Genomic DNA, 22364 nt, shown 5'->3' with positions numbered 1-22364 from the left:
TACTACCGCTTTGTGATATATCTAAGATCTGCAACGGTGGCCTCTCCAGCACTGTTCTTTGTGCTCAGGACTGTTTTGATTATGAATTTGTATTTTCAAGAAACTACATGGAGAAATGGACAGTGTTCGGCTGCCATGGTGTCTGGATTTTATAGGTGAAGGGTGTCCCTTGGTGGGTGGCTGCAGGTTATAGACCAGAGGTTTTTGTTTTGTTATTTTATTATTTTATTTTGGACAGACTCTCATCATGTAGCTGAGTGTGGTCTAGAACTCACCGTGTAGACCAGGCTGGCCTTAAAGTCACAGAGATCGTCCTGCCTCTGCCTCCCAAATGCTGGGATCAAAAATGTGCACCACCACACCTGGCTGATTCATCACCTTTCTAACAGTGGCATTCACATTACTTTTGTACTTTTTTTTTTTTTTAAATAAGAAAGGTTTGTCTTGTTTAGTGTTTGTATACACTTGTATGTATTTGGGGGCGCATGAGGAGAGGGAAGAGGTCAGCTCTCACCTTCCACTATGGGGTTCCCAGGCTTGAAATCAGATCATCAGCACTTGGTGGCAAGCTCCTTTACTCTACCCAGCCATCTTGCCCACACCCTTGATACTTTCTGTTGTTTGCTTTCCCCGAAGCCTCCTTAAGTGCTAAGTAATATAAACAAAACTCAAATTCTGTGCCTTGTTGTGACATTATTTTTTTTTTCTTATTTAAAGTGTGGTTTTCCAGCCGTTTCTGTTGGCACATATTGCCAGAGACATGGATTCCTTCCTTCTTTGAAGGAGAGAACTGGCACTGGCGACTGGCGGAAAACAGCAGGATTGCGACTGTTCTGTCAAGTTATGCGCACAAACTTTGAAAACAGAAAACCTGCATTGGCCGGGAATCGAACCCGGGTCTCCCGCGTGGGAGGCGAGAATTCTACCACTGAACCACCAATGCTCCCTATGTCCTCTCTTTGAAGAGTAGGAAGACCCAATTTCTTTAACAAGATGTGTGCTTTGCTTTGGTCTTAATGGTTAGGTAAAAGAAGCTATCGCTTCCAAACCAGACGCCCCCTGCTGGAGGGAACCATAGGCGCCTGATTCGCCTGACCCCGCTCAACCCGGGAACCAGCTCCTTCAGGCTGCACTAACCTCTTATTTCTCTGATCGGCTATCTTCAATCTTTAGCTTCAAACGGTTGCCTCGGCGTTTGTCTCCGTGTTTATGAGGGGACCAGTCTGCGGGTGACCGAGGTAAAAGTCTAAGCACGAAAGTAATAAGAGGAATTAAAATTAAAGGAAATATAGGGGCCGAATCAAGGCAGACATAATCGAATTTCGGTTTGAAGAATTAGTTTTTGTGGCTGGTCATGTTATGTGATATCTGTGGGTCCGTCATTTTCTCATTACTGTAACCACAGTATGTGTCTTTCCTCTATTTTTCCTTTTGACAAGAGCTCTGTTTCCCGAATCCTCCAGGAGGGAAGTAAACTCAAGGGAACAGCGGCCGCAGACTGGGTCCAGGAGTCCTTACAACTTTTTAAAAGACAGGAGCCACCCTGAATAAATCTGCTTCTATTACTGTCAAGTCAGGGCAACAGTCTGGAACTCAGGACCACACTGAATCTCAGACCTGAGCTCTTGCAAGCAAAGCAAAGCAAAGCAAAGCAAAGCAACAACCCTCCACCTCCAGCCTGACCTTGCAGGGTGACTGGTTCTAGCTGCCATTTGCCCACCCCCTAAGACACAGATCTTTTCGGCCAACACTTTCTAAGGGCCGCGTCCATAGACTGAACTGCATTTATAGCCGTCGAACTTGCACTTCTTACTCTCAACTCCTAGACTTACAGGAAGCCTCAGATGCATTTTGTAGCAACAAATTCTGCAACACCACACACCAGCGGATCCACCGTTTCCATCCTATGCCACCCTCTGCGTCAGCACAGTGAGCTCCCTATGAGCAATGCACTGAAACCTGTCCCATCCCTGCCTGGCCCGTGGTCCTTGTGCCCTCATTAACACTCATTTTATTGCCTGACCCAAAATTTGCCATTTTCCTCAGATTAAACACTCCCAATCTCAATACTATAATATGTGTCTAGTTTAATTGTTTAGATTTACTGGACTCCCTCCAGACCCACTGCTCCATCATCAACTGTACTGCTCCATACATTATTTCTTATACCTATTAAATATAAATGGCTCAAAAACTGGCTTTCCTGTGGCGCGTCTTGCCTACGCTGGTCCATTTGCAACATTGTGTCTTGAGTGACCATTTTGGAATGTAAATCTGGATACATCTACAGTCACAGCAAAACAAAACTGCATCTGTTGGTTCCAGCTTGTGTTACACAGCTTCAAACTGTAAGGCGGGGCCACACCCGATAATGGCGTCGACCATTACCACTTGGCAGCAACCGTTAACACTCTTGCGCAAGCGCAGACATAAGCCCTCTCAATGCACCCCTCCCGAACAGGGGTATGCAAATGAAGCACTCCAACACAGCCCTCTCCACTGTGGGCATACTAATGGGGCATGCTAATGAGGCATCCAAATGTAACCAATGAGACTTTGACACGCCACGTGCAGACAGTATTTAAACGGCGTGCTCGCAGGCATTCGGGGTCTTTCGCTTCAGCTTCAAGGGCGCTCCCAATAAAGCGCGATTGAGAAGAATCCTAGTGTCTGCGTCGTTCCTGCCGGTGGGAGGGCGGGACATCAAACCCTGTAACAAACACCACAGAAAAAAGGAACACATGGAAACAATGTTATTTTAACTCATACTTTTATATGTTGTCTTAGGTTTCTCTTACTGTGATGAGCACTATGACTCAAAGCAGCCTGGAGAGAAAGGGGTTTATTTATTTATTTTTTTTTTCAGCTTACAGTCCTTCATGAAGAGGCATCAGGAAGGAACCTGGAGGCAGGGCCAGAAGCAGAGACCATGGAGGGATATTGCTGACTAGTTTGCTCTGTCTTATATAATCTAGGGCCACCTGCCCAGGGGTGGCTGGGCCCTCCAACATCAACCAAGAAAATGCCCCACAGATTTGCCTACAGGCAATACTATGGTGGAATTTTCTCAGCTGAGGTTCTCTCTTCCCAAATAACTCTAGCTTGGGTCAAGTTGACAAAAACCAAGCCAAACCAAACCAATAACAACAACAAACCAAAACCAAAACCAACTAACCATGACAGACATTTTGACCATTTTGACTCTGTTGGTTTGGGGCCTGTGATGAGGACAGAGACCATAGCCTGTGTATCCATGCAACAAAATCTTTTAGGACATAACCAGGAAGAGAAAAAGAGGAAGCAGCTGGGGTCCCCGTATCCCACTGAAAGGCACACCCCCAATGACCTGAAGACCTGTCACTAGGGACTGCCCCTTAAAGGTTTGGGTATCTTTGGATACTCTTGATTCAGTGGAGAGGGAGGCAGTTGGCATTAAGAAGCCATATATGATAGCCGGGTGTGGTGGCGCACACCTTTAATCCCCGCACTCGGGAGGCAGAGGCAGGCAGATCTCTGTGAGTTCAAGGCCAGCCTGGTCTACAAAGTGAGTCCAGGACAGCCAAGGCTACACAGAGAAACCCTGTCTTGAAAATAGACAAATAAACAACAACAACAACAACAACAACAACACCAAAAAACCGTGGTACTCTTGGGTACTGCCACACTGACAGGAAGTCTCCCCCAGACGCTGTCATCTATCCTTGTGCCTGAAGTAATGCCTCCCTGGGACCTTTCTCACGGTTTCTACCAGGCAGTTAAAAACCTGGGCTCTGGGGTGAACGAGGTCACATACCTGTAGCCACATTCACTAGGAAGGCAGAAGAAAAAAATGACTGAGTATTCAAGGCAGCCTGAACAACGCCACATGACTAGCCATCATCGCTTTGTGTAGCATCAAGGCTACACAGAGAAACCCTGTCTTGGGAAAAAACAAAACAAAACAAAACAAAACAATAAAGTGAGCACCTTCTGTCACTTTGTTTCTAACCTTTTTGCTACCTTATGATGATGTAACTGGGATCGTGTAACCCTGAGTATAGCAAAGAGATATTTCTTAAATCTAGTTTACCTGGGTCTGGGGGATGGCTCAGTAAACTGTCCACCTCACAAGCATTAAGGACTTGGGTTTGATTTCCAGAATCCACATGAAAAAAGTCAATTATAGAGGGAGGTAGTGGAAGGAGAGCCCCCAGTTAATGAGACCCTGTCTCAGAATCACAGGGACAGCGCCCAGGGTTGTCCTCGGGCATCCACACACACAGAGTGAAAAACAGACACATAATAAAATGAGTTTAATAATTTTTATTTACTTGATGAATTATCTAATAATTTCTCAGATACATTAATTTTACTCTTTTCTATTTGTCCTTGCTCTGTTTCTATTTCTTTTTACACCTTTTCTCTTCTGTGTTGGCACAATGCTCTTGAGGACTGTGTGCATGGTTCATCCTTGTGTTCATTCAAATTTTGGTTTCTCCAACCCCACTCTCTGGACCAATCTGGACATTGTGTTGTGATGTTTATTCTAAATATCCCCTGTCTGAAGTTAGTATAAACACGCCGCCCTTTGTTCTCTGTGCTGCCAATAAAAACAAACTAGCCAATGCTGAGCAGTAACAGAGAATAGGGTGGGCCATCCTGATCCAGTGAGGGGAGGGGAGGAGGAAGAGCAGGAAGGAGAGGATGGAGCCAGGAGAAGAGACCAGGAAACACGAGGAGAAATGAACTGGGCCTAGGAGATTTGAAAGCAAGTGTTAAGTGGAAAATCAGAATAGGAGGAAACTATGCTAGCATGGAGGTTTAGGATGGAGTTATTATTGCACAGCACTGTGCTATTGGCTACTTAGGTAGATCCTGCTGTGTGGTTACTTAGGTATAGAGCTAGTTAAGGAGTAACTGCTGATTTCACTAAAACAACAGTTCAGTATTAAACATTAACAACCCTTCACTAGTTTTGGATTGGTTTGTTTTTTGTTTTTTGAGACAGGGTTTCTCTGTGTAGCCTTGGCTGTCCTGGACTCACTTTGTAGACCAGGCTGGCCTCAAACTCACAGCGATCCGCCTGCCTCTGCCTCCTGAGTGCTGGGATCAAAGGCGTGCGCCACCACGCCCGGCTAACCCATAATTTCTTATGCTTATGGTTATACGCTTATTCTTATCACAGACAAAATAACAATTGTGTATTACTTTTATCTCAGCTAGTCTCATTCTGCATATATGCTGCTGCTGTTGTTGTTGTTGTTTTTTAGCATACATCTAAATATCTTTAGCCCTCCATAGTTTCGATCTTGAATATCTTCCCAAAGCTTATGTGTTAAGGACTTGATCCTCAGCCTGTGGCATTGCTGGTGGACCTTCCCTAGGGAGTGTGTCCTTGATGGGGACGTGGGGTCCTAGCCTAGGGAGTGTGACCTTGATGGGCATCCTGGGGTCCTAGCCTAGGGAGTGTGACCTTGATGGGCATCCTGGGGTCCTAGCCTAGGGAGTGTGTCCTTGATGGGGATGCTGGGGTCCTAGGCTAGGGAGTGTGTCCTTGATGAGGATGCTGGGGTCCTAGGCTAGGGAGTGTGTCCTTGATGGGCATCCTGGGGTCCTAGGCTAGGGAGTGTGTCCTTGATGGGGACGTGGGGTCCTAGGCTAGGGAGTGTGTCCTTGATGGGGACGTGGGGTCCTAGGCTAGGGAGTGTGTCCTTGATGGGGATGCTGGGGTCCTAGGCTAGGGCGTGTGTCCTTGATGGGGACGTGGGGTCCTAGGCTAGGGAGTGTGTCCTTGGTGGGGATGCTGGGGTTCTAGGCTAGGGAGTTTGTCCTTGGTGGGGACGTGGGGGCCTAGGCTAGGGAGTATGTCCTTGGTGGGGACGTGGGGGCCTAGGCTAGAGAGTGTGTCCTTGGTGGGGACGTGGGGGCCTAGGCTAGGGAGTGTGTTCTTGATGAGGATGCTGGGGTCCTAGGCTAGGGAGTGTGTCCTTGGTGGGGATGCTGGGTCCTAGGCTAGGGCGTGTGTCCTTGGTGGGGATGCTGGGGTCCTAGGCTAGGGAGTGTGTCCTTGGTGGGGATGCTGGGGTCCTAGGCTAGGGAGTGTGTCCTTGATGGGGACGTGGGGTCCTAGGCTAGGGAGTGTGTCCTTGGTGGGGACGTGGGGTCCTAGGCTAGGGAGTGTGTCCTTGATGGGGACGTGGGGTCCTAGGCTAGGGAGTTTGTCCTTGATGGGCATCCTGGGGTCCTAGGCTAGGGAGTGTGTCGTTGATGAGGATGCTGGGGTCCTAGGCTAGGGAGTGTGTCCTTGATGGGGATGCTGGGGTCCTAGGCTAGGGCGTGTGTCCTTGGTGGGGACGTGGGATCCTAGGCTAGGGAGTGTGTCCTTGGTGGGGACGTGGGGTCCTAGGCTAGGGAGTGTGTCCTTGATGGGGATGCTGGGGTCCTAGGCTAGGGAGTGTGTCCTTGATGGGGATGCTGGGGTCCTAGGCTAGGGAGTGTGTCCTTGATGGGGATGCTGGGGTCCTAGGCTAGGGCGTGTGTCCTTGATGAGGATGCTGGGGTCCTAGGCTAGGGAGTGTGTCCTTGATGAGGATGCTGGGGTCCTAGGCTAGGGAGTGTGTCCTTGATGGGCATCCTGGGGTCCTAGGCTAGGGAGTGTGTCCTTGATGGGGACGTGGGGTCCTAGGCTAGGGAGTGTGTCCTTGATGGGGACGTGGGGTCCTAGGCTAGGGAGTGTGTCCTTGATGGGGATGCTGGGGTCCTAGGCTAGGGAGTGTGTCCTTGATGGGGATGCTGGGGTCCTAGGCTAGGGCGTGTGTCCTTGATGGGGATGCTGGGGTCCTAGGCTAGGGCGTGTGTCCTTGGTGGGGACGTGGGATCCTAGGCTAGGGAGTGTGTCCTTGGTGGGGACGTGGGGTCCTAGGCTAGGGAGTGTGTCCTTGATGGGGATGCTGGGGTCCTAGGCTAGGGAGTGTGTCCTTGATGGGGATGCTGGGGTCCTAGGCTAGGGCGTGTGTCCTTGATGAGGATGCTGGGGTCCTAGGCTAGGGAGTGTGTCCTTGGTGGGGACGTGGGGTCCTAGCCTAGGGAGTGTGTCCTTGATGGGGATCCTGGGGTCCTAGGCTAGGGAGTGTGTCCTTGATGGGGATGCTGGGGTCCTAGGCTAGGGAGTGTGTCCTTGATGGGGACGTGGGGTCCTAGGCTAGGGAGTGTTCCTTGGTGGGGATGCTGGGGTCCTAGGCTAGGGAGTGTGTCCTTGGTGGGGACATGGGGTCCTAGGCTAGGGAGTGTGTCCTTGGTGGGGACGTGGGGTCCTAGGCTAGGGAGTGTGTCGTTGATGAGGATGCTGGGGTCCTAGGCTAGGGAGTGTGTCCTTGATGAGGATGCTGGGGTCCTAGGCTAGGGAGTGTGTCCTTGATGGGGACGTGGGGTCCTAGGCTAGGGAGTGTGTCCTTGATGAGGATGCTGTATCCTAGGCTAGGGAGTGTGTCCTTGACTGGGATGCTGGAGTCCTAGCCTCTCTGCTTCTTTTCTCCTCTGACACCATGAAGTAAGTGGGCTTCCTCCATCTTCCCACTCAGCACTGCTACAGAGCCAGGGCAGCAAGGGTAAGTGACAACAGGTGGAACCGCTCAAGCCGTGAGCCAACATAAGCTCTTCTTACTTACAAGTTGCTTATCTCAGGATGGTTTTGTCACGGTGATGAAAAGTTAACATGCACCAGAAAATTATTCATGTGTTTTTATATAGTTAATATGTGCTGGGTAGTTTTATGTCAACTTGACACAAGCTAGAGTCATGGGAGAGGAGGCAACCTCAATTAAGAAAATGCCTCCTAAAATCAGGCTGTAGGTGTGGGACATTTTCTTAACTAGTGGTTGATGGGGCAGGACACAGCCCATTAAGGGTGGGGCCACCCCTGGGCTGGTGGTCCTGGGTTCTGTAAGAAAGCAGGCTGAGCAAGCCACGAATCACAAGGCACTAAACAGCACCCTCCATGGCCTCTGCATCAGCTCCTGTCTCCAGGTTCCTGCCCTCTTTGAGTTCCTGTCCTGACTTTCGGTGATAGACAGTGTTGTGGAAGTGTAAGTCAAATAAACCCTTTCCTCCCAACTTGCTCTTGGTCCTGGGGTGTTTCATTAGTAGTAACCCTAACTAACTCAGACATAAAACCAACTTAGATTTATGCACACGGATTTGCTTCTGTCTTCCTTCTCACTTCATTCTGTGGTTCTATCTTTCTGTACGAGACCATTTTTGCTTTGCTGTGTGTGGTGTGTGGTGTGTGTGTGTCTTTGTGTATGTGTGTGTGTGTGTGTGAGCGCACGCACCTTCAGTAGCAACGGTGAAAAGTTATTTATAGGAGCAACTTGCCAATGGCTTTACCTTTGAAGAAAATGCCCATCCTCCACTGACTGCATGCAGAGCCTCAGGGGAGGAGTGGCCTCTTGTGAACCTTTTTCCCTAGCAGTTGCTAACTGCCCATATGATAGCTTCTTTGGGTTTGTTTTCAAGTTCATATTTTAGGTAAAAAATGTATCTCAGTTTAATATGTTAACCTAACAAGCAAACTTTAAACTTCACAATATAGTACTTAATTACTTTACCCTAGAAAGGTTTTTACCAATTTGTTTCTCTTTTTTTTTTTGTCCCCTACCCCCTAACTAATTCATTTCTATTCATCATACATGAAATTATTGACTCTTTTTCATTCTTTTCAACCTGCTCTCCAGCAATTTCCATTTTCTCAATTTGAAGTATTTCATTGTCTTGCTTTACAGCTTCCTCGTTTCTGGCTAAGTTTGGATTTCTGTTCTCTATACACGTCTTCTCGTTTCTGTTATAGTGCCACTTGGCGTCTGTCTTAGTCAATATTCTATTGCTGTGAAGAGACACCATGACCACAGCAATTCCCCAGCCCCAGACAGGGTTTCTCTGTGTAGCCTTGGCTGTCCTGGACTCACTTTGTAGACCAGGCTGGCCTCGAACTCACCTCAATCCACCTGCCTCTGCCTCCCAGAGTACTGGGATTATAGGCATGTGCCACAACACCCGCCTCCACAGCAACTCTTATTTTTGAGACAGGGTTTCCCTGTGTATCTTGGCTGTCCTAGACTCGCTTTTGTAGACCAGGCTGGCCTTGAACTCACAGCGATCCTCCTGCCTCTGCCTCCCAAGTGTTGGGATTAAAGGCGTGCGCCACCACGCCTAGCTCACAGCAACTCTTTTATAAAGAAAAGCATTTAATTGGAACTGGCTTTCAAAGGTTTAGTCTATTACCAGCATGGTGGGAAGCATGGCAGCAGGCAACAGACATGGTGCTTGTGAAGGAGCTGAGAGTTCTACATTCGGATCTGCAGGCAGCAGGAAGAGAGAGGGACACTGGGCCTGGCTTGGGCCTCTGAAACCCCAAAGCACGCCTCCTGTGACACACTTCCTCCAGCAAGGCCATGCCTCCCAATCCTTTCAAACAGTGCTAATTATTTTAATGTTACATTAGAGAGCAAGTTTCACAAAGACAGAAATCTCTTTTGCCACTGTCCCTTGGGGCCCAGGACACTGGACGTGGTTGTGGCACCACATGAATGAATAAACGGGTCGCACAGATATGTTAACATTGACAGTAGCCAAAGTCTCAGAGCTTTAGTCTTTTTTTCAGTTTCTAGGTTTGGCCAGTTTCTGTTCCTAGGTCTTAGAATAATCTCCTCTATTCATGGATGAGGGCCCTGGGACCTCCTCTCACATATCTGTAGTGTGTCCACTTCCTGTCACACATATCTGTAGTGTGTCCACTTCCTGTCACACATATCTGTAGTGTGTCCACTTCCTGTCACACATATCTGTAGTGTGTCCACTTCCTGTCACATATCTGTAGTGTGTCCACTTCCTGTCACACATATCTGTAGTGTGTCCACTTCCTGTCACATATCTGTAGTGTGTCCACTTCCTGTCACATATCTGTAGTCTGTCCACTTCCTGTCACACATATCTGTAGTGTGTCCACTTCCTGTCACACATATCTGTAGTGTGTCCACTTCCTGTCACATATCTGTAGTGTGTCCACTTCCTGTCACATATCTGTAGTGTGTCCACTTCCTGTCACACATATCTGTAGTGTGTTCACTTCCTGTCACACATATCTGTAGTGTGTCCACTTCCTGTCACATATCTGTAGTGTGTCCACTTCCTGTCACATATCTGTAGTGTGTCCACTTCCTGTCACACATATCTGTAGTGTGTCCACTTCCTGTCACACATATCTGTAGTGTGTCCACTTCCTGTCACACATATCTGTAGTGTGTCCACTTCCTGTCACACATATCTGTAGTGTGTCCACTTCCTGTCACACATATCTGTAGTGTGTCTACTTCCTGTCACATATCTGTAGTGTGTCCACTTCCTGTCACATATCTGTAGTGTGTCTACTTCCTGTCACACATATCTGTAGTGTGTCCACTTCCTGTCACATATCTGTAGTGTGTCCACTTCCTGTCACACATATCTGTAGTGTGTCCATTTCCTGTCACACATATCTGTAGTGTGTCCACTTCCTGTCACACATATCTGTAGTGTGTCCATTTCCTGTCACACATATCTGTAGTGTGTCCACTTCCTGTCACACATATCTGTAGTGTGTCCATTTCCTGTCACACATATCTGTAGTGTGTCCACTTCCTGTCACACATATCTGTAGTGTGTCCACTTCCTGTCACACATATCTGTAGTGTGTCCACTTCCTGTCACACATATCTGTAGTGTGTCCATTTCCTGTCACACATATCTGTAGTGTGTCCACTTCCTGTCACACATATCTGTAGTGTGTCCACTTCCTGTCACACATATCTGTAGTGTGTCCACTTCCTGTCACACATATCTGTAGTGTGTCCACTTCCTCTCACATATCTGTAGTGTGTCCACTTCCTCTCACATATCTGTAGTGTGTCCATTTCCTGTCACACATATCTGTAGTGTGTCCACTTCCTGTCACATATCTGTAGTGTGTCCACTTCCTGTCACACATATCTGTAGTGTGTCCACTTCCTCTCACATATCTGTAGTCTGTCCATTTCCTGTCACACATATCTGTAGTGTGTCCACTTCCTCTCACATATCTGTAGTGTGTCCACTTCCTGTCACATATCTGTAGTGTGTCCACTTCCTGTCACATATCCATATTATGTCCATAAGGACCGTTCACTTTTAGTGCCCACCATCCTCACATGATTGCTCAATTAATACTGAGAGCTTACACCACTTTTTAAAAAAGATTTGTTTATTATTTACACAGTATTCTGTTCACACGTGTGCCTGCCCATCACAAGAAGGCACCAGGTCTCATTACAGGTGGTTGAAGGAAATTGAACTCGGGACCTTTGGAAGAGCAGACGGTGCTCTTAACCTCTAAGCCATCTCTCCAGCCCCCAAGAGAGCTTACACCACTTTTGAGATGATTCCTTTGTCTTTGGTGTGATGATTTTTCGCTCCCCCCAAACAAGATATGTATGTTAAAATACACGTATACACATGTATATGTTTGATGTTTGTTTCTTGAAACAGAGCCCAGGCTGGCCCTGAACTCCTGATCCTCCGCTTCCATCTCCCAAGTGCTGGGGTTACACGCCTGAGCCATGCTTATGTGAGCTCTGAATAATGTGCTTTCCAACAAGGGCAAAGCAATGACAAAACCACAATTCCTGTGAGTCTCAGTCTGCTGAGCACAATCACCACCTCAGGGCTCTCAGAAGCGCATGTCTACTTGAGGAAAGTCGTAGGGAAAAGGGAAATGTTAATCACATAAGTGTAATATCAAATGTACGTGTGACACAGAGTCCTAATCTCTCTCCCACTGACCATTTCTGCACAAAGTCTCTTCTTTCTCTTTGGTAAATATAAGAAGAAATCTTTCTGTATATTTAATTTTTGTTAATTGCTTACATGAAGTTAGTCTGGTCTGTATGTTTTATTTGTGTTTGGTTTTGAGTTAATTGTTCCTATTAAAATAACAGAATCAAGGGCTGGTGAGATGGTTCAGTGGTTAAGAGCAGCAGCTACTCTTCCAGAGGTTGTGAGTTCAATTCCCAGAAACTGCATGACAGCTCATGACTATCTATAAAGGGATATGATGCCCTCTTGTGGCATGCAGGTGTACAGCAGAGCTCATTAAAAAGAAAGAATACATAAATAAGTAAAAATATAAAAATAGAATCAAAATCACACTTAATGTATTTGAATCTAGTGGCAGTGTTTTCAAATATAAATAATTAAGTAAATATTTGCACACAAGGGGTACATTAACCAGAAACTGCCAAGTACCCCATATATTTCTAAATTTGGTTCCAAACTGCCCTGTGGATTGACAAGGACTGGGGGAAGCACTGCTAACCAGTTATGCGCTTACTCTCAGATTCATGACGATGATGTTGTCTGCGTGTCCTTCGGAAGCAACAGGACAGCGACTCTTTCTCTACAAATGCTTAGACCCCAATACAGGCGTGAAATATGATCAGAGTGTGACAAATGCACAGCTCACACACACATGGCGGAGGGCCCGGGCTCTGTGCAAACACAGCAAAAGAGTTCGTATGCTAAACAAGAGGTCAGAATGTCTCTTGAACCACATCACGGAGAAATTTATGAAAATGAGCTGGCTGTTCCTTCTGAACAACCCACGGAGGTTGTTTTTGTTGCTTGGTAAACTCTAGGCTCCAACTTTTCCAAGTCTACTTTACTTGGGGTTCTTTAAATGTGTATACGTCCCTTCCAACCCACCTACCCTAGAGAGAAGAGGTTTATACGAACAGGAGAAGTGGACCTTTTTGGACTCAGTTCCTGGGAGCGATTCCTCTGGTGTAGTCAGCAGGATTTCAGCAGACCAGCAGTTTCACCAAAGTTGCTGCTGGAACCTGGGACAGCAGCCAAAGCCCAGAGCTGCTCCGTAGCGTTCTCTGGAGCTGTTCTCTCTAGGAACGTCTGGAAGTGGAGCGATGAACAGCCAAACAATACCAAGACCCAAAAAGTCCCGCCTCTTGTTTTGAATATAAATATATCTTCTCAGAGCCTGTACTAGGATATTTTTCAGCTAGCAACAACCAAGCCCTCCTATAAAGTGGTTTGACTTCTAAGTGGATAAACATCACCTGCTCTCTCACAAGTCTGTTCCCCATCCCACACTTGGGATCAAAACAAAAACATGTTTGCACCCACTACATTAAACACTGGGCTTTTACCCAAATCTGGCGAGGGACAGAGAGGATTGGAACGGCTGATCCCTCACTTAGGACTCATCTTAGAAGCCTTGACTAAATAAAATAACAATCATTCAGCCACAGAAAAAGGAGAAAGAAGGGCTGGAAAAACTGGGAGTCTGCGTACGAGAGAGCAGTCACCCTTAAACACAGTGGCCTGAAGGAGAGGGACGTCCAAGGTTTTTGTTTTTTTGTTTTTTGGTTTTTCGAGATAGGGTTTCTCTGTGTAGCCCTGGCTGTCCTGGACTCTCTGTGTAGACCATGCTGGCCTCAGGCTCACAGCAATCCTCCTGCTTCTGCCTCCCAAGGGCTAGGATTAAAGGCGTGTGCCACCACCACCTGGCGGCGTCAAAGGTCTCACATTCAGGAAATAGCTTCCCCACGGGTGGCTTCTGAGCTGAACCAAGTGGAGAGCAAGGATCCGGGCAGCCCTTGCTCCTGCGGACTTCCAATCTCCTCTAGTTTGGCAGCTGTTGTTGACTCTGAAGACAGAAATCTGGGGTGTGTTACTGACAGTAATGCCTCTAAGGTAGAAAGACAAGTGCAAGGCTTCCGCACAAGCCTCGCGTCTCAGCTGTGGGCACAGACACAGTTACCTGCTTTCTTCCAGCCAGGAGATACCACTTTAGCTTGCCTTGTGGTGCTGTGACCAAAAGCAGCTTTTGGGGAGGAAAGGGCTTATTTCAGTTTAAAGTTACAGCCCTTCAGGAAAAGATGCCAGGGCAGGAACCCTGAGGCAGGAACGGAAGCCGTGGAGGAACGCCGCTTACTCATAGTCCGCACCGCTTGCCCTACCTGCTTTCTTAATATCATCCCAGACTACGCAACAGGGGTGGTGCTGCCCACAGGACGCTGGGCTCAGAGAGAGAGAGAGAGAGACAGAGACAGACAGACAGACAGACAGACAGACAGACACACACACACACACACACACACAGAGAGAGAGAGAGAGAGAGAGAGAGAGAGAGAGAGAGAGAGAGACTATCTAACCAGAGAGCAATGTTTCACTTTGACATAAGCTGTGTATTATTATGTTGTACCAGTGTAGTAGCGTTTTCCTGGAAACAACAGAGAAGAGAAACCTTGGGGACCCAGCCTGGAGCACTAGCTGTATCTCAGTCTCCACCGCACTTTGTTGTCTTAAATTACAGCGGTGACAGGAGAGGCCCCACTTGAGGACAAGCAGGTGGTACTAGTTCCTGAAAAGTCAGAAGACTTGCAACATCCACTGTCCCTACCAAATGCTAAGCCACCAAGAAGACAGAAATGTCATATTTCTTGACCTTCTTCACATCCCTACAGCAAAAGATGACTTTTCCCTGCAGAGGGAGGCCAGCTTTGCCTGAATGTCGGGCCCCTTCTGCCCTGCATAACAGAGCTGCTGGTTGCCTGCAACTGCCTTGTTGAGCCGTGGTGCAGAGAGAAGCAAGCTCAGGGTTAGGCAGCCGTGTGACAGCTTTCACTTTGGACCGTGAGGAAGCTGCTTAGCTTCTCTGTGAGGTTTTTTTTTTTTTAAATTTATGTCCCATGCAACACAGACACAATGATAACGTGGCAGTTTGTGAGAAATGTTAGCACTCCAGCCTTCCTCGGACGGACCGACTTTTATTTCTGTGACTCTTCATTGGAATTCATTTTCACTTCCTGCTAAGTACCACTCCAGAGGTTGGACTAGGGGAAGGGAAACTGAGTTGTGGTAGTAAGGAGTGAGTCAGACCCTAAGGTCCAGCCTTTCCCACAGACCAGATAAAAACCCTTAAAAAGCAAAAGCACTGTGCAGCAGACATACTCAAGGGCACAGGCGTCTCCTTGCCAGCTGTGACTCCAACCCCGGGGAGATTTGGCGCCCTCTCTTGGCCTCTGTGCACACTGCACTCACAGGCACAAGCTTAAAATAAAGGATCAAGGAGACCTTGAGTCAGGTATGGTGGAGCACACCTGTCATCCCTGGGACTCAGGAGTTGGAGACAGGAGGAGCAGAAGTTCAAGGCCTGCCTCAGCTATGCACAGAGTTCGAAGCCAGATTGGACAGAATGAGACTGTCTCAAAACCAACAGAAATCTACACTAGGGCTCCTTGGCCCCGGACTTCGGGTGATAATTCTGTTGTCGCTGTCTAGAACTTGAACATGATGAAGGGATGCTTCTCTGAGCATTTCTTCCTGTGATTATCACCGTTACCTCTTATATAAAACATCCACGGTGCACCATAGAACAGTGAGTCACATTCTCAATAATGGGAAGAGGAGATGGACATAAAGACAGCAAAAAGGAAGTTTCAAGTATTTATATAAAAGGGCACGAGATCACACACACACACACACACACACACACACACACACACACACACACTATAGGATGGATATAACTAAACAATAATTGAGATAAAAAGAAAATGTAGGCATAGTTTTTATCTACTTTATTGGGGCTTCTTATACTTATCCCTCTCTTTCGACCCCCCAGCATTAGGAGAGAAAGAAGGTTAGGAGGGAAAGTAGACGCAGACCTCTTCAGATTTAATTCCTTGGGGCGATCCAATCTGTGCAGTCAGGGTATGCAGCACCCAGCCACCCAACAAACAACAAACACAGCAGAAGGATGGACCAGCAGCAGCTTTCTTCTTTGAAGACCCCCAGCTCTCTCCCAGCTCCGGCATTTATCCCTCTCAGAGTCTTCAGAAAGATCTATCCGTCGCTGGCAAAGATCACACCCCTCTCAGAGCCTGCGTGAGGCAGTCGTAGTTAACAGCAGTGGACAAAGTAAGGCCCCCCTGATGGTCACCCTAAAAGCTACGGCAACCCCAGTTTCTATAAAGCAGTATCCCATGTCTCAGGAAGCCTACCAAGGCATACGGCCCCATATTCAGAGATTGCTGGACCAAGGGATACTGGTGCCATGCCAATCCCCCTGGAACACCCCCTTACTTCCTGTCAAGAAGCCCGGGACTAATGACTATCGCCCTGTCCAGGACTTAAGGGAAGTTAATAGGCGGGTTGAGGACATCCACCCAACTGTGCCAAATCCCTATAACCTCCTGACCAGCCTGCCCCCATCACACATCTGGTATACAGTCCTAGATTTAAAGGATGCCTTCTTCAGCCTAAGGCTCCACCCGGACAGCCAACCCATCTTTGCCTTCGAATGGAAGGACCCAGAAAAGGGACTGTCCGGGCAGCTAACTTGGACTAGACTACCCCAAGGATTTAAAAACAGCCCTACCCTGTTCGATGAAGCCTTGCATAGAGACCTGGCGGACTTCCGAGTCCAACACCCAACCTTAATCTTGTTGCAATATGTTGATGACCTCTTATTGGCCGCCCAGACTGAGGATGATTGTCGGGCTGGGACAGAGGCCCTCTTGAAGACTCTTGGACACTTGGGATATCGGGCCTCATTTAAAAAGGCCCAAATCTGTCAGCCCCAGGTAACTTATTTGGGATACCAGATCAGAGAGGGGAAAAGGTGGCTAACCCAGGCAAGAAAGCAAGCAATCCTCCAGATCCCCGTGCCCAAGACCCAGAGACAACTCCGGGAATTCCTGGGTACAGCAGGCTTCTGCCGGCTCTGGATCCCAGGATTCGCAGAGATGGCAGCCCCTTTATACCCCCTCACCAAGCAAAGTACCCTCTTTACCTGGGAAGAACCCCAGCAGCAGGCATTCGATGCCATCAAAGAAGCCTTACTTTCCTCCCCAGCCCTGGGACTTCCAGACCTGACCAAACCCTTTGAACTGTACGTTGACGAAAGGTCTGGGTATGCAAAAGGAGTGCTCACGCAAAGCTCGGGCCATGGCGGCGTCCCATCGCTTATCTATCCAAAAAGTTAGATCCAGTGGCCTCAGGATGGCCACCATGCTCCGCATGGTGGCAGCAGTGGCCATCCTGGTCAAAGACTCTGGCAAGTTGACAATGGGACAGCCTCTCACCATCCTGGCTCCTCATGCCATGGAAGCCTTAATCAGGCAGCCGCCTGACAGATGGTTGTCTAATGCCCGGATGACCCATTATCAGACTCTTTTGCTGGACCCTGAAAAAGTCACTTTCGGACCCCCTGTGACTCTGAACCCTGCCTCCCTACTTCCCTCGCCCGAGCCCCCCGATAACCATGATTGTCTGCAGATACTGGCTGAGACTCACGGGACTCGCCCTGATCTAACCGACCAGCCCCTCCGGAATGCTGACTGCACCTGGTTTACGGACGGCAGCAGTTTCCTGGAAAATGGAGAACGGCGAGCAGGAGCCTCCGTAACAACCACCAAGGATGTAATTTGGTCCAGCCCTCTCCCCCCGGGGACATCAGCCCAGCGTGCCGAGCTGATAGCTCTGACCAAAGCACTGCAGCTGGCCAGCGGTAAACGCCTCAACGTATACACCGTATACACCGACAGCAGGTATGCCTTTGCCACAGCCCATATCCATGGAGAAATTTACCGGAGGAGGGGCCTACTGACCTCGGAGGGCAAAGAAATTAAAAATAAGACTGAGATACTGGCCCTGCTAAAAGCCCTACACTTGCCCCGTGAACTCAGCATCATACACTGCCCCGGGCACCAGAAAGGAACTTCCCTGGAGGCAGAGGGAAACAGGATGGCCGATAAAGCCGCTCGCTTGGCAGCACTCTCCGGGAAAAGGGCTAGCAAACTTCTGGTCACCGCCGACCAAACCTCCGAAGGCTCCCAGTCAGATTCCCAAGCCCGCCGAGGCTGGGAATACACGGAAAAAGACATTCACCTGCTACAGAAAATGGGGGCCACCTGTGCTGCCCCTGATCAATGGACCTACCAGGGCAAGGTCGTGGCCCCGCTCAAGGCCACTGCCTACTTGATTGACTTTTTCCACAAGCTAACCCATCTGAGTGCACGGAAAATGAGCACACTCCTGAAGAGGGAAGAGACTGGATTATTCCTATTAGGAAAGGAGGAGGCCATCAAACGGGCAACAGACTCCTGCGTGGCCTGTGCCCAGGTCAACGCTAGTAAAAACCCTCTTGCGCAAGGGGCTAGACTGAGGGGGCACCGCCCCGGCACCCATTGGGAGATCGACTTCACTGAGATCAAGCCCGGTATGTATGGCTATAAGTACCTACTAGTTTTTATAGATACCTTCTCCGGATGGATTGAAGCCTTCCCCACCAAGCATGAGACAGCTAAGGTGGTCTCGAAGAAGCTCCTGGATGACATCTTTCCCCGGTACGGAATGCCCCAGGTAATAGGGTTGGACAATGGCCCCGCCTTCATCTCCCAGGTAAGTCAGTTGGTGGTCCAGCTATTGGGGATCGATTGGAAATTACATTGTGCCTACCGCCCCCAGAGTTCAGGTCAGGTAGAACGAGCTAATAGAACCATCAAGGAGACTTTAACTAAATTAACGCTTGCAACTGGCACTAGAGACTGGGTGACCCTCCTCCCCTTAGCATTATATCGTGCCCGTAACACCCCAGGGCCACACGGACTCACACCCTTTGAAATCATGTATGGCTCACCCCCTCCTATTGTTAATTTCCTAGATTCTGAAGTTGCCGATTATGCCAACAGTCCCTCCCTATGGGCCCACCTAAAGGCTCTACAGATGGTCCAGAAAGAGGTATGGAAACCTCTAGCAGCAGCATATAGAGAACAGCTTAACAAACCTTTGGTTCCTCACCCCTACCAGGTGGGGGACTCTGTATGGGTCAGACGACACAATTCCAAGACCCTGGAACCACGTTGGAAAGGACCCTACTCGGTTCTCCTGACTACTCCCACCGCACTCAAAGTAGACGGGATCGCCGCCTGGATCCACGCTTCCCACGTAAAGGCAGCTCAAACCAGCCCGGACAACCCGGCCCCCGGGGAACCAACTGAAAAGAGATGGCATCTCCAGCGGACTCCAAACCCGCTCAAGATAAGACTCACTCGTTCTTAATCCTCCTCTATATTGTCTTGTGGATCCCAGGGGCCTTAGCTGGCCCGCACGTGCCCAAGTCCCAAACCTGGGAAGCTCTAAACAACCAGGGAGATGTCATATGGTCCACTTCTGGAACTCACGCCCTATGGACTTGGTGGCCGGATTTGACCCCAGACCTCTGTAAAATGGCAGGCGAGTCACCTGTCTGGTTCCCTGGCCCTAATCTCCCTGAACTCAGTGAGACTTCATGCTCTAAGGACAGCCCTCCATCAGGCACCCTCCCCATCCGTATACCATCCGATCAGTATGGATGTTCAAATCATTACACCCGGACTAACCTCCGGTCTGCTGAGTTCTATGTATGTCCAGGGCAAGGTCAATCCCGACAGTTTAGACGTCAATGTGGAGGGATTACTAATTTCTATTGTGCTTCATGGGGATGCGAAACTACAGGCGAGGCCTCCTGGAACCCTTCCTCTAGCTGGGACTTAATTGTAGTAAAGAAAAATCACACCAATGACCCTAACTGCCCTCAACCTTGCTGGAATAGCTATTGCAACCCTTTGGTCATTAAGTTTACAGACAAAGGAAGACAAAATCGTCACTGGCTCCAGGGAAACAAGTGGGGACTGCGATTATATGCCCCGGGAAAAGACCCTGGATTGACTTTTATAATCAAATTATCCCTAACTACAGCTTCCACTCTGGCTATAGGCCCGAATCCCGTCCTCACTGAGCCGCGTCAGGCCCAGCCAAAACCACAGGTACTACCCCAACCCACACCATCAAGGTCATATTTAGTACCTTATTCCTCTCCTGTACCTGACTCCTCTCCTATGTCCACCCCCTACCCAGGGACAGGGGATTGCCTCCTGCAGGTCTTAGAAGGGGCCTTTTTAACCCTAAACTTTTCTGACCCTTGTAGAACCCAAGAATGCTGGCTGTGTTTGAGCTCAGCCCCACCTTATTACGAGGGAATTGCGGTAACAGGAAATTACTCCAATTACACCTCGGCCCCCTCAAGCTGCTCTCAGAACAGCAGACACAAGTTAACCCTACCCGAAGTTACTGGAAAAGGGCTCTGCTTAGGAAAAGTGCCCCACTCCCATCAGGCCCTATGCAACAAAACCCTCACGATCTATCCCGGCAAATATTGGCTCACCGGGCCTACTGGGACTCAATGGGCCTGCAACTCGGGACTAACCCCCTGTGTGTCAGCCACAGTGCTTAACCAAACCAGTGACTTCTGTGTTCTGGTCGAAGTCTGGCCCAGGGTTACCTACCATCACCCTAGTTATATATACTCTCATTATGAAGGAATGACCAGACATCCCAGAGAACCTGTCTCCCTCACCCTAGCCTTGTTGTTAGGCGGTCTCACCGTGGGAGGAATAGCTGCAGGAATAGGAACAGGAGCCACCGCCCTAGCTGAAACATACCAGTTCAGACAGCTCCAGCAGGCCATGCACACCGATCTTGTGGCATTAGAAGAATCTATATCGGCCCTAGAAAAATCATTAACCTCACTCTCTGAGGTGGTCCTCCAGAACAGGAGAGGACTGGACATTCTGTTCCTTCAAGAAGGTGGACTCTGTGCAGCTCTGAAAGAGGAATGTTGTTTCTATGCGGATCATACTGGGCTAGTCAGAGATAGTATGAGCAAATTAAGAGAGAGACTAAAGCAGAGACAGCGTCTCTTTGAGTCAGGCCAGTCATGGTACGAGAGATGGTTTAATGGGTCCCCCTGGTTTACCACCCTAATCTCCTCCCTGCTGGGACCAATCATTATTATACTCTTGATTCTCCTATTTGGACCCTGCATCCTCAACAGATTAGTCTAATTCATGAAAGATAGGTTATCCATAATCCAAGCGATGGTCCTCACCCAGCAATACCATCGCCTGAAGCAGGAAATGGAAACTGAAATAGAATGAAAGATTCCATTCTAGTTCATAGAAAAAGAGGGGAATGAAAGACCCCATTTCTAAATGTTGTTTAGTCCAGGCTTGCTATTTTGTAAATGATTCTATTTTGTACAATGGTTAAGGGAGGTCACCTGAAAGGCTCAGTCAGACTGGAAAAATACCACCATGTCACAAGGCTCGCAGATGTCACAAGGTTCGAGGTCACCCACCATTTCACAAGGTCTACACAAGCGGTTCTGGGAAACTGCCCTGGGGTCAAGTTATTGGAAAAACAGGATGTATGGTCAGTGAATAGGCTAGCCTAACCATTTCCTGATTCCAAAGCCCTAACCAGAGCTAAATCTAGCCGCATTAAGTTAGCCAATCCAGACCCTGTAACTATGCTTCTCGCTTCTGTAACCCCCGCTTCCTGCTTCCCACCCTATAAAAGGGTCTCCTCCCCTTCACTCGGCGCGCCAGTCATCCGATAGACTGTGTCGCCCGGGTACCCGTGTAATCAATAAAGCCTCTTGCATTTGCAACCGGACTTTGGTTTCGCTGGTTCTTGGGGAGGGTCTCCCTGACGAAGGACACTCCGTGAGGAGGGTCTTTCAACCTTAAGGTTTAGGCCTTTACACCAAGAGACATTAGCCAATAGTCTTCCACGATTATTCGCAGTAGATAAGATAGATAAACTGTTCTGTCACTCCTTGCTTATCTCAGCCCTCATAGAATAAAGAGACGACCTTGTTTGGGGAAAGGCTGTGGTTGTTTGGTCTTCTAGCCAGACCTTAGATGTCCCATATCAGTGCCAACGTTTCACTTACTGGCCGTTTGTGTGTTTGTGTGCTCCCTGGCATCTCTAGGGTAACAGAATTCATAGAATATATCTACAGTGTGCTGAAGGCCAGGTGGAAGTCTCAGCTGGTCTTCAGGAGACACTGGAATCCTGAAGAGGTAGGCTCTAACGCCGCCGGCGGAGGAATGGACTTGCTATCAAGAGGAGGGCGGGCAGGGAGCCACAGCTTCCTTCTGCGTCCTTACACAGGCTCGGAGCAGAAGATCAACGCTGTGCCTTAGGATTCTTACTGCTGAAACAAAACACCGTGACCACAAAGCAAGTTGGGGAGGAAGGGGTTGATTTGGTGGCTTGCACTTCCAGATCCCAGTCCATCATTGGAGGGAGTCAGGACAGGAACTCAAGCAAAGCTGGAACCTGGGGGCGGGAGCTGAGGCAGAGGCCATGGAGGGCTGCTGCTTACTGGCTGAATTCGCCTGGCTTGCTCAGCCGACTTCCTTATAGAAGCGAGGCCCCAGCCCAGGCATGGCCCCGCCCACAGTGGTCCGGGTCCT

General features: G+C 48.8%; 1 protein-coding gene across 1 annotated transcript; it reads left to right on the top strand.

Moving 5' to 3' along the window:
• Nucleotides 1-17064: 17064 nt before the first annotated feature.
• Nucleotides 17065-20017, top strand: LOC311590219 (uncharacterized protein; the record flags this gene model as incomplete). The annotated part of the gene is made up of 2 exons (XM_084769094.1): nucleotides 17065-18283; nucleotides 18728-20017. The coding sequence occupies 2 exons, from the start codon at nucleotides 17065-17067 to the stop codon at nucleotides 19123-19125; spliced, it is 1617 nt and encodes a 538-aa protein (XP_084625220.1). The 3' UTR covers nucleotides 19126-20017.
• Between the last annotated feature and the right edge of the window lie 2347 nt (nucleotides 20018-22364).

This window comes from Acomys minous, assembly GCF_964271855.1.
Source record: "Acomys minous genome assembly, chromosome: 19".
NCBI classification, from domain to species: Eukaryota; Metazoa; Chordata; class Mammalia; order Rodentia; family Muridae; genus Acomys; species Acomys minous.
The sequence above is the reverse complement of the archived record's forward strand: the minus strand, read 5'-3'. Positions and strand labels throughout refer to the sequence as shown.